General features: G+C 47.0%; 1 protein-coding gene across 1 annotated transcript in view; it reads left to right on the forward strand.

Moving 5' to 3' along the window:
- Positions 1-12,646, forward strand: part of EIF4E3 (eukaryotic translation initiation factor 4E family member 3) — a 134,138-nt gene that overhangs the window by 84,878 nt on the left and 36,614 nt on the right. Inside the window, exon 6 of the mRNA XM_085624904.1 lies at positions 2,769-2,924. Within this exon, the coding sequence (XP_085481030.1) occupies positions 2,769-2,924 (156 nt within the window). The remainder of the gene's footprint in view (positions 1-2,768; positions 2,925-12,646) is intronic.

The following is a 12,646-nucleotide window of genomic DNA, read 5'->3' on the forward strand; positions in this document are numbered from 1 at the left end:
GCCTTTCAAGACCTCAATCCTAGCCACTCGTATTTGAATGTTTAAAAAATGCATAAAGTGCATAAAAGCAAACTGCATCGAAGCGCTGTCACTAAATCAGGCACCAAAAAGAAGGGCACGACCCTAGCAATATAAATGCAGACATACCATGCAGGGTATTACCCAGGCAATAAAATGATAACATGATCCATGCGTTGGAATGTAACGTTCCCCTGTGGATCTGTATCCAAAGTTTGCTCCTCATTAGAGTGCTCCGCTTTACAAAGCAGACACAGAATGCAGAGACTACTTCAGGTCACCAGGATGAGGACTTGATACAGTAGCACATCTACTGGATAATGAAGTTATGTATGCATTTGTAGCATCAGCAAATTTTCCACAAAAAGTGTTGGCATTTACAAAGAATTTGAGGCGTACACCTCGTAAGCTGCAAAAAAGATGCAACTTTTGCATTTTCCAGCAGTAGTTGCATGCATACACAATTTCCTGTTAGTAAATGCTACAGGTGTCTGGGCACAAGTTTATTCAACCTTGTTAACTTATATTAATTTTGTCTGGTTTGGCAATGTGGAAACAGTTTCTATGTAGAGAAACATGTTCCCCCAAACCCCTCGCCAGTTTAATGGGTGTTTCCTCTCCTTCCCTACCTGAAAAGAGATGAACTTCTACACTAGACTAGAGTTACACAGTTTGAGCATTAACCATCTTATTCTGGTGTCATCACTCTGAATCGCTGAAAACCAAACTTGTGATCAGATTTATTACTACCTGCATTGGCTCCATAGTAGTGGTAAAAAAAGGTTTTTGAGTGAAAATTCACTTCTTGTATATCGCAGAGTTGAATCTTTTCTTGTAAATGCCATTTGTGAACATAAGTGTCATTGGTTATAAACTTTTACTAAGAAGAATATAACTTGGGTTTATGAGGCTGGGCCCAGTCGCCCCAAGGAGAAACAAATAGTGGGTAACATTACAAACTTCTCCCTTAGCCTGAAAAGCTGGAGAAAATGCAGATGCTATTGCAGCCACCTTTTGAAGGTTCTTTTCTGCAAGATTAAAGAGCAGCTGTTGAAGGCCATTGTAATTGAAAGTGCTAGTACAAGGATCTGCAGTTTTTCCATAATTAATTCAGCATGTCTGATTGCTAAACAGTCTGTCATCCACCCTTTCTTCTGGGTACCCACTTTGGCTAATGCTATGTGTCGGGGCTCTTTGGCATCCGTTTATTCCCCCTTTAACAGTTATTCTTACTCCAGCAGTATGTAGTGCATTCTGTGCTCCAGTCTCGGGCAGCATGCTACTTCCACATCCAAGGGACACAGTGCCATGACAGAGTAGATGAGGTATTTGTGAACACCCCGCCTCCTTTAAGAGTTGGACCTTTTCAGCTGTTGGACAAAGCTATGGGGCAATCAATTTAAAATCCACCGTACTCCTTCCTCAACTATCGTAGACCGCCCCTTTTTAACCATATGTAAGAGGTCCTTTAGTGTCTGTGCTATCACCCTCTGATTTGAATGGTTGGTCCTAAAACCTGTGACCAATTCAGCCTAAAGCTCATAATAGTGGTGTTATGAGAGCAGTGGGAAATATCCTGCTCAGAAGTAACAAAAAAAAAAAAAAAGAGCACGTGCCTAATATGTGGTCAGTGGCTTCCAAAAAGAAAAGTACCCTCTATCTTGCATGATGCAAAGCTTGTTTTCTTTGTGCTTTTCCTGTTGGAATTGGGAAACAAGATATATTCTAGTATGTGATATCTGGGAACAGTTGGTGCTCTTATAAGTTCCAAGGAGAATTTTCTTTGCAGGCCCCCCATCCGAGTTGTTAAAAGTTCATTATTACTCATAAACATTTTAAAATCGAGACTTCTAGTGATTGGATACCACTGTCTTGGTGGTTATAATTTCTTTTAGTTCACTTGAAGTGATATAATGGCAGACCTTCTTACAAATAACTTTTGATTTTATATCGGAATAACAAGTTTCAATCCACCCTTACTTTTTACAGAAGGTCTTTTTGGATTTTCCCATAAACCCACAAAAATGTTTCCCTTCACTTTTCAGAGCTCGTCAGATTGATCGTCATAGTAAGCATGTCTAGATAGCAAACAATTTTTATTTTGAACTTAATATCAAATTTTCTGATACGTGTGTTTGTGGTCTTTGGTGTTCCTGCTACAATTAAGCTGATGTCAAAAGTCAATTTTTGTTTCGCTGTAATGAATATTCCGGTCAGGCATTCTGATGGCTTCGTTTCCACCTTAAAAACAAAAGAACATTTTTAGGGCTGGGGATGTTTTATGGCTTACCCTCTCTTCAGTCGTATCTGCTCACCAGACTACTGGGCAGTTACTATCCATATGATACAACTTTCTCTCTCTTGGACACTTTTATATCTATTGACATTGTGGGCCGGGAACAAAGAATTGGTGCCTTTTGAAGGTGATTGACGATTTGAGGTGTCACAAGTTTCGAGGGCAGGAGTCCTGTTTCTACTGGAAGTGCTGAATTAAAAAAGCTGAGTGCAGTGCAAAACTACTTGCATTCTTTGCTGCACTGAGAGGTCCCAGTACCATTGAGAATGAGACTACACTAGGAGTGCAAGAGTTGTTTCAGTGAGTACTTGGCTCCACCGCCACGTGCTTGATTTGACCACTCTACCTTATTTCTGTTGCAAGATATTGCATGTTATGTATATTGTGATAGGTTTTCAAACCTATATTAAATATTGAATTATTTGTATTTTTTTTCCGGAACTTTTATTTTTAGATGATGAAGTAATTGGTGTTAGTGTCAGTGTTCGTGACCGTGAAGATGTTGTACAAGTTTGGAATGGAAATGCACTGTTAGTGGGCGAAGCAACAGTTTTAGAAAAGATTTACGAGCTTCTTCCAAAAACTACTTTCAGAGCAGTATTTTATAAGCGTAAGTACTTTCTGAATATTTCAAATTGGAGTGTGTGCAATCTGGTGTAATTGATCGACAGCTGTACCATGTGACCTTAAGCATAAACCTTGAGAGAACCACATTGGCTTAGTAGTAATAGGTTTGTAATTGGGTTTGTATGAGTTTATAGTCCAACCCAGGGGTTTCGCATTTAATAAAATATCTGCTTCATTAATCTACTTGTCCTGTTCAAGTCCACAGGGCCCTTTGGTATCAAGCACCAAGAAGACAAATTATGGCAGCATTCTCATTCCATCAGAGCTCTGATTATAGACTCTCTGAGTATGCTAGGGCTCACGTTATGGCAGGGTTTGTATACTAGCAACTGCCTGACTTTGCCACTTTTCTGCAAATCTATATACCGGGTCTGTGAGTAGCAGGAAGCAGTAGTTGTAGGGTTGGAATTCCCTTTAGAGTCTTTGCACACCAGCGAACATGCCTGTTTTTAATTGTTTTCACAAACTCCTCTTTAATCGCTAATTACTGTGAAAGGTTGGAAATGTTCTCCTGACAAGGTCAAAAGTAAAAAATTTTCAAGGATGGGGAAAAAAAGGGGTCCTAATGATAGTGAACTTGCAAACACTCAGCAGAAATTCACACTGTGAAAAGTTGGAAATTATACCCAGGGGCGGCTGGTACTCTTTAAAAGTGGTGAGGCGAGTGCAGTGCCCACACTTCCCAAATAACAAAATAAAACACCCCCTCCCTCCAAAAGTAAAAAAATAAACCCAACTAGAATAACATTTTAAATAAATAAAATAAATGGTACTTACCCACGGCTGCACGTCCTCCTCGGTGTTCCACTTCTGAATCTGCTGTGGAAGGGGAGCTCTCCTAACCAATCCATACAATGCTCTTGTGCTTTAAAGCAGCATGAGAGAAACTCCTGGATTGGATGGAGCAACCTGACTGGACGCTTCTAGAGGCCCTGAAGGCCTGTGTTTGGTCTCCACCCAGCTGTCTAAGACCTTCAAAGTGTGCATATCACTTTGGCCGGCGCAAGACAGCCGGCCAAAGTGTCATGCGCTTTTTGGAGCATCTATCCAGCCACTGCTCTTGTCCTATGCTGCCAATCTGCGGCAGAGGACACGCCCCACAAATCTCTGGGCAGACTGGCTGCTGCAGTGCGCACATCGGAAAAATAAAATGGCAATTACATCTTTTCATTGGCTTTTTATTTTTTACATGCGCAGCTCACACTGGCCGGGAGGTCGACACTCCCCCCACCCTCGTGAAGAAACTGCTGCTGCACATAACAAGGCTTCATTTTGATGTCTTTCTTTTAGAATTGGCCTGCTAGTTTGGTCTTTGTAGTAGTAATTATCTCTGTGTCTTCACATTTGGCTAACATCACTCTAACTTCCCTGTGGTTGAATGCATTCGGCTCTTTCACAAGGAGTATATCAGGACACAGTGGTTTATTTCAGTGCCAGTGACTCCTATTACAATGTGTGCTTTTTGAGACTCAAAACATATTTTTGCTTCTATCCATGTTTTTTTCATATTGATTAAGGCCCGGCAGCTCCACAATAATGACGTTTTACCAATATAAAGCATGCATGGCAAAATCAAAAGACCAACAAGCAGTGTCAGTCCTATTGTCTTTGCTAATGCTTGTTTATTGTTTCCCATACTCTTGCCAAAACTGGTTTTACACTGATTGTTACATTATTAATACTTTTTGTAATCACTAGCATTTATGAAACCTACTTGTTTGGGCATGTACCTCACTTTCTTGCTTTGTAGTAAAACTTCCAATGGATCACCGGACATTCAAGGGCTAATTTTCTCCTCCCCTACTGATCTATATTTACAGCCGGAGTCTCTGGTATTGGAACGAATCACCATCTCTCCATTTCCAGGACAATATCTTGGCCCGTCACCTAACCTTACATTTGAACCCAATGGTATAACTCAAGATCTGTCTACTAGGGCAGATCAAATGTAGGCAATTCTGGAATTAACCTCCCCAGCTAAAAGAATTCTCACAAGGTCTGCCCTCCAGGTGGTAGGTTTTACCCTGGTCTATAGACTGCGAGCCTGTAATAGCCGCTTGCCCTCTGATACTAGCTACTTCTGCCCCCACGTTTAGGAGAGGATTGTTTGCTAGTTCAATCAAATATATCATCCTGGATGTTAGGCTGTGGAGGTAGATGGAAGACATGATGGTGTTAATGCGGGATGAGAGTGACCACAGTTCTCTAGTACTAACTATGAAGCCTCCAGTCTCTTAGATGTATGATAAACAATTGGAGGGTACGAACAATCGTAGGAACCTGAAGTGGGAGGCGGTGTGCTCCTCCCCACACGTTCTCTCGGGCATGTATTTAGTTTTTGCTTTTCACATGGGGGCCATGCTTGACAACTGTGAGAACAATGAAGTGATTGTAGCTGAGTGCAATTTGAGAGGCTCAAAGATAACTTTCTTAAAGAATTCACAAGATCACGTCCGAGTTTCACAAATGGATGACTTGCCCAATCTTGTAGAGAGATAAAGACTAATCTCCTTAGAGCAATTAAAAAAGGAGTTAGCCAGGAGATTAGGGCATGCAGAGTTCCATAACAACTTAAAATAAAGCTAGCCAAAGCTGCATGTGAGTGTAAACATGTGTCAGCTAATGATGACATCCAAAAATTCTGACTCCTAGTTACTGCCAGCGGTGGGAAATTCAGGAAGTCTGCAGTAGTCTATTCTGCGCTGTGAATGGGATGCCCACTTAGTAAACCTTTACTCCAGTGGCTACTTATTAGATCAGGCCTCTATCTTCTTGGTGGACGTCTCCACGTCCAACTTACGCTCCACTCCTGTAGTGTTTTCTCCAGCAGAGAATGTTTTTGCTGTAGCCGCATTGAAACACGGGAAGGCCCCTGGGTTAGATAAGATCCCAGCTTTTTAAAATCGTATCCCACCATTTGGGTTCTCAATGCGGTCACAAATGAAATTGTGGTGAGGTAGCTATGCCTGCTACCTGGAAAGGGGCAGAGATTGTCCCTTTTTTCAAGAAGGGGAGCCATAGCTCCCCCTCAAAATACTGCCCAATTTGCCTCTTGGAGAACTCCAAAAGGTCTTCTGTAAACAAGTCTTGGAGCAGCTTTTGTACTGAACCAACAAAAACCATATTCTATCTCACCTACAGGTAGGCTTTAGGTCGAAGACTAGTTCAATCGACCAGGTCTCCGCTTCCTCTCAGTTAAGTGGAAGACTGTAGATATTTGATGTGCTTATCTACCTCCGTAGTGTTTTTTCTATCTGGTGCCCAGAAAGAAACTATAGGACGCCCTATGTGGGATGTAATTTGCTAAATATAATAATTTTCCTCCATGAGGAGAACTATGCTAGGGTCTGGTGTGGCACAAGATTGGAGTTATCCCATGCAATTCCTATTGACAGGGGCGTGCGAATATGCTGCATCCTGGCTCCTACTCCTTCTTCCTAATATTTACGATTGTATGTGTCCAGTTGTCTCAATGCCCCCCCACCCCCCATCATGACAGACCTGCAAGTTCTGGTTCTTGTCATCTAAGATGGGCCTCCAAAATCTTGTGGACAATTTCAACCTGTTCTGACGGTCTCAAAATCAATGCTACCTAAACTAAACAGATGACCTATTCTAGGAAGAAAAGGGCGAAGGGGACTGTAAATGTAGGAAAGGAAGCTCCGGAAAGGGTTGGGGAGTCTGACTACCTAGGGATCCACTTGCCAGTTTCAGGTTCTAGGTGCCCCACAGATCTTTAAAAGTTCACACATGATAAACCATAGAACGAGTTCAATTCTCAGGTTTGCAAAAAGAGCTTCTTGGTTTCTAATCCTTCCAGCTGTGGAAATATGCAAGATGCAAGTAAGGGGTATGGCACAATATGGTGCTGAACTATAGGTCCACTGTAAAATGGGTACCTTGTGCACCACCGAAAACAATTTTATCAAAGCCCAAACTGGTCTAGGGAGGTAAACACCCTTGGTGCCATTAATACTGGACCTAGGTATTAACCCTGTTACTGAGTTGGGCGCTCTGAGGCCATTAGTCTATTGGGTGCTTATTTGGGTTACCAGTGAACTCCCCAACTGTAGAGGGAGACTATGTGAGATTATAAAACTGCCGTCCTCTATGGAGATTAAGTAGTTGGCTTATGTAAAAAAAAAATAAGACCTACCCAATTTCTGCGAAGATCCGTCATCCACCTAGGGCAATGCTAGTTCTGATCCTGGTCAAGTCGCAATTTTGGTAGAGAGCTGCTGCCCGTAACGAACTGTTGAGCTGTGCGAGCAGCTTTACAACACTTTTTCTTTTTTTAACATATCTGGGCATGCACCGGACAAGTGTAGTTTAAAAATTACTCTGCAATGGGCACATTCTCTGTTTTTGCAGTTTAAATTTGGAACACCATCAATTGCAGCCTATACTTCAACACCTGTGTTGCTTTGTTTTGTACTCTCCTAGATGAAACTGAGTAACACTTTGTAGTTTTTCTGTCCAAAATATGCTGAACCTAGAAGTACTTAAATTGTTCCCCTCTCCTGGTGCCTAAGCTTGACAGACCAAATACAAGCCCTTAGGATTTGTAAAAGCGATTCTTCAACTGTAGTTGTGGTGGCTGTATTTAAATTTTTGTATGTAGCATGGTCTACTAGCCAAAACTTGTTATGCCAATCTTAATGAATTGATGTTTTGAGATTGTCCATGCTGGTTTTTAGTAATTTTTTTTTTTTTTGCAATATTTTTATTACGTTTTTGCAAACAAAAACACAACTCATCTCGTATCAGGCAAAGCAGGAAGTTAGTCCAAAAGTATTGCAACAGTTTAGTACAGGCACAATTGAGACACAAAGACGCTCCACACGTATCACATCGTCGTTCCCATCCCCATCCCCAACCGCTGTTAGCGATAAGATGGCTATTCTTGGTCACTGAGTTCAGAATCTGAGGCATCGTGCGGGGGTTCACATATTTTCCTCTGTATATATTCCACCCACCCCACACCTGGGACCACTTTTTGGGGCAACCTCTATGCATATATACAGTTTTTTCAACCACCATTACATAGTCCATGTCCTGGATCCATTGCGCCAGGGTAGGCGACTGCCCCGATCCCCATCGCTGGGCTATATTGCGTTTTGCCAGCATGAGCCCCAATGTCACCCAGAGCTGTGTCATTCTCTTGTGGTCTGTTTGTTCCCAGATATTGAGGAGACACCTCCGAGGCTCCGGGAGCGTCAGGACTTTTGTCACCTGGGAGATCGTGTGCAACACCCCCTTCCAGTAAAGCGCTATGACTGGGCACTCCCAGAGGGTGTGAAAGAAAGTTCCCTCGTGTCCACATTGCCTAAGGCATTGCGGGGATTCCGCCCGTTGCAATTTAAATAGGAGTGTACGGGTGTAATATGTGCGGTTCAGAATTTTAAGTTGGACCAGCCTTGGTCTGGACGATATGCCCACCTCCTTTGGGGAGGAGAGCGCCGATTGCCACTCCGCCTCATCTAAGTCTCCAAGTTCAGCCTCCCATTTACTCTTAAGGGTCGAGAAAGGATCAGGGCGATTATTTATTATTTTCCGGTAGGTTAGGGACGTCGCTCTTTGAGTTAGGTGTTCTGTGAGGAGCCGGTCTTCCAGCGGCGACGACTCCGGGAGCCGGGTCCCAGGTGGAATCGCCGTCCGAAGTGTGTGGCGGATTTGCAAGTACCGGAAACGTTCGGTGTCTGCCAAGTCGTAGTCTGCCTGGAGTTGGGTAAAAGTGACCACCTCTCCCTTCTTCCAGAGGTCCCCGACCCTGGAGATGCCAATTAGATCCCACTGGTGGAACCCCTTGGTGGTGCTTAGCACCCCAAGCTGTTTTGTTTCCCAGAGAGGCGTAGCCTGGGTAATCCTCCCCGCCCATCCCATTGTTCGCTGTGCCGCAAACCATATCCGGAGGGTGTGCGCTGTGGGCCCCGCCGGAACGAGACTTCTTTTGGGGTTATAAAGTGCTCCCATAACCCCCTCCGCCCCCAGCAGCTGCCTATCCATACGATACACAGGGTCAGCTCCTGGCATATGCAGCCATTGATTTATAACCATAAGTTGCGACGCCCAGTAATACTTTTTGATGTCTGGGAGGGCTATACCGCCATCGTACCACCCACTGGTGAGCTTGTGGAGAGCTATCCGAGGCGCCCTGTCCTCCCATAAGAGGCCAGTGACCTCTGCGTTGACGGCCGCGAAATAAGAAGGCGCAACCGGGAAAGGGGTATTTTGTAGCACGTATAGGAATCGAGGGAGGGCCAACATTTTGAAAAGAGAAGCCCGTCCCAGCAGTGTCAGGGGCAAGAAGCGCCAGTGCTTGACGTCAGTACGAAGCCTTTGCAGGGGCTTCATTAGATTTTCAGCCACAAATTTGTCGTGATCCGCAGTTACATAGATGCCGAGATATTTGAATCCTTCATTGGCCACCCGAATATCGCAGCCCCTTGGGAGCCGAGGCGGGGAGCCTCGGAGCATATAGACGATGGATTTCTCCCAGTTGATCTCATAGCCGGACCTCTTCCCGTAGGACGCACAAATGTCAAGGAGACAGGCAATGGAGCATGTCGGCGAGGCCAGGTATAGCAGGACGTCGTCCGCGTAGAGGGAGATACGATCTTCCCACCCCCGCGTCCATTTGAGGCCCCGGATCACTGGGTCCTGACGCACCCACGCCGCCAAAGGCTCCAGAGCCAGAGCAAAAAGGAGCGGGACAGGGGGCATCCCTATCCCTGTCTCGTCCCTCGTCCCAACGGAAAGGCGTCCGAGACATGGCCGTTTACAACCACCTGTGCAAGTGGCTGGGTGTATAGAAGCCGGATCCACGCGCAAATCTTGGGGTCAAGTCCCAGGTGGCGGAGAACGGCAAATAGGAAAGGCCATTCTACCCTATCGAACGCCATCCGTGCTTCCAATGACAGGATGGCCGCGTCCTCCTCAATCGAGGAGCGGCACGCAATAATCCCGTGGAGACGCCGTATATTCAGAGCTGTGTTGCGGTGGGGCATAAATCCCGACTGATCTGGGTGTACCAGGGTAGAGAGGTAAGGCTGTAGTCTTGTCGCCAATACCTTGGCTAGAATCTTCGCCTCTGCGTTCAACAACGAAATCGGGCGATAAGATGCGCACTCGTGCGTCGGTTTGTTAGGTTTCGGGATCGCCACTATCGTAGCCATCCTCTGATCGCGAGGGAGGATCCCGGTCGATAGACTGTCCCTATACATGGCAAGTAAGTGCGGGACCACAAGTGAGGAGCTCTGCTTATAGAATTCAACCGGAATTCCATTTGGCCCCATCGCCTTCCCGGTGCGAAGGGCCAGAATCGCCAGTGTGAGCTCCTCAGCCGTCAGGTCCGCATCCAGGGCCTCGGCCCTGGATGGGGTCAGCCGCGGCATTGCTATGTCCCGAAGGAAGGTCTCATTATCTGCAACGGTAGAGGAGGCCTCAGGCGTATATATCATTCTGTAGTGGGCTGCGAAGGCCCCCGCTATTTGCCGTGGCTCCGACGTAAGTTCCCCGGTGTCTAGCCGAATCCGAGCCACCCACCGTGCCGCGCGGTCCCCCCCTCTTAAGCCATGCCAGCAGTTTGCCTGCTTTGTCTCCCAGTTCATAAATCGTATGTTGAGTCGCCACCTGTTTAGCTCGTGCTCCTTCCCAAAGATGGGACCTGTATTCCTGCTGTGCAATGCGGACTTTATGTGCCGAATCGTCATCTGCTTGTGTTGCATGGAGTGCCTCAGCCTCACTCACCCCCCGCTCTAGCTCCAGCACCGCGCGTCGCTGGGTTTTCTTGTGATCGGTAATTATGGAGATTGCCTGACCGCGGAGGACTGTTTTAAAAGCCTCCCAGAGCGTCGTCGGGCTATTGACGGAATCTGTATTTTCAGTGAAATATTGCTTGGTTGTCGCTCTAAGGGCCTTGCTGATTTTAGGGATTTTGAGATAGCCGGGGTGGATCGGGAACACAGTGCGTGTACGCGGGTCAGTGGTAGCAAACGTGATGACCACAGGCGAGTGGTCCGAAATTCCCCTAGGTAAGTGCGACACTCCAGTCATTCCCTTGAACCCCGCGGGTGACGTGAAAATGTAATTTATGCGGGAAAGGGTGTTGTGTGCCCCCGAATGAAATGTGTACTGTCTCTCCTCTTGCATATATGCCCTCCAGGTGTCTACGAGGCCCAGTGCCTCCGTAAATTCTCGCAGAATGGGGGTGGCGCCTCCATGTTCCCTGCATGATGACCTATCCAGTGTCGGGTCCATGGTTGCATTAAAGTCCCCGCCCATGATAAGCTCCCCTTGTGGTAGCGCCAGCAGGAATTCACCCAATGCCTTAAAGGAGGTCTGGTGTAGTGTCGGGGGGGATGTAGACGGTCACCAAATTGTAAATTTTCCCTTCCCATTGGCAGGTCAGTGCCGCAAAGCGGCCATGCTCCTCCCTACGAGAGTCAACAAGAATCAGGGGCGAACGTTTGTTGACTAATATGCCCACCCCTCTGGACCCCGTCGTGAACTCCGAATGTACCGCCATCTTGAACCCCCATCTATCTAGTGCTTTGGTGGTCGTGCCCACTAAATGCGTTTCTTGCAAGAGTGCCGCCGCAGGTCCTCTACGCTTGAGATACTGTAGCACTAGCCCCCGTTTGATCTTGTCCCCTAATCCATTGACGTTCCAGGACAGAACACTGAAAGAAGGACAGTGCTGCTGTGTATGTATGTCTATTAATCTGTCGGTGGTCCCTTGGGTCATGCTATGTGATGCCGTCGTCGCGGACGGATGTGTGAAGCGTGTGTGGTCGTGCGTCCCCCCCGCGAACCCATACAAGCCTAGCCAGCCTAATAGACCTACGAGCAGTTGCTGAACCTGAAACAAAACACAAACCAACGTTACCAAAATGCCCCCGTCCCCCCACCCCCCTCCCTGCCTCCCTGCCCAGCGGATTTAGAACTACCCGCCACCCCAACTCAACAGAGTGCTTAGTTCCCATTAACTTGCTACTTGCGTATGGGGGGAAGCCGCTCACAGTTCCGCCGCCGATCCCCGCACCATATGCTTGTCCCTTCAGGTAACCGACTGTCCGGAAAAACAAAAAGGTCTAGAGTCCTCAATCCCCCTGCCGTTTGCATTCAGGCCCCAGGCTACGCACCGTCGTCAAGTCTGGTCGTTCCCTCACATCCTCAGCTTCAAGGCGCGCCACCCTCCGCTCTCGACTCTTCGACTTCCAGGTTCTCGGGGGAGGCGGAATGGCCGCTAGGGGCCCGCTCCGCTCGGCCCTTCGCTCTCGCCGGACGCCATCCCTCTAGCCACTCCGTGGCCTCCGCCGGCGATGTAAAGAACCATGTGCGCCCCTCCGCTTCCACTCGCAGCTTCGCCGGATATAACATCGCATATTTAAGTTCTCGAGTGCGGAGTTCCGCCTTGACCGCCATGAAGTCTCGCCGTTGCCGCATCACTGTCGCGGTGTAGTCCGGATAGAGGGTGACTGTGCTGTTGTCCACCCGCAGTGGGGGGGGCGGTACGCGCTGCCTGGAGGATTGCGTCCCGGTCGCGAAAGTTAAAAATTCTGGCCAGGATCGGGCGTGGGGGGGCCCCAGGCCGAGGCCTCCCACCTGGTACTCGGTGCGCCCTCTCCACTGAGAAAAATTTTGAGAGCCCACGTGGCTGCAACTGTTCGGTGATTAGTTTTTCCACAAAGAGGTCCAATGCCG

Source organism: Triturus cristatus, chromosome 9 (genome assembly GCF_964204655.1).
Source record: "Triturus cristatus chromosome 9, aTriCri1.1, whole genome shotgun sequence".
NCBI lineage: Eukaryota > Metazoa > Chordata > Amphibia > Caudata > Salamandridae > Triturus > Triturus cristatus.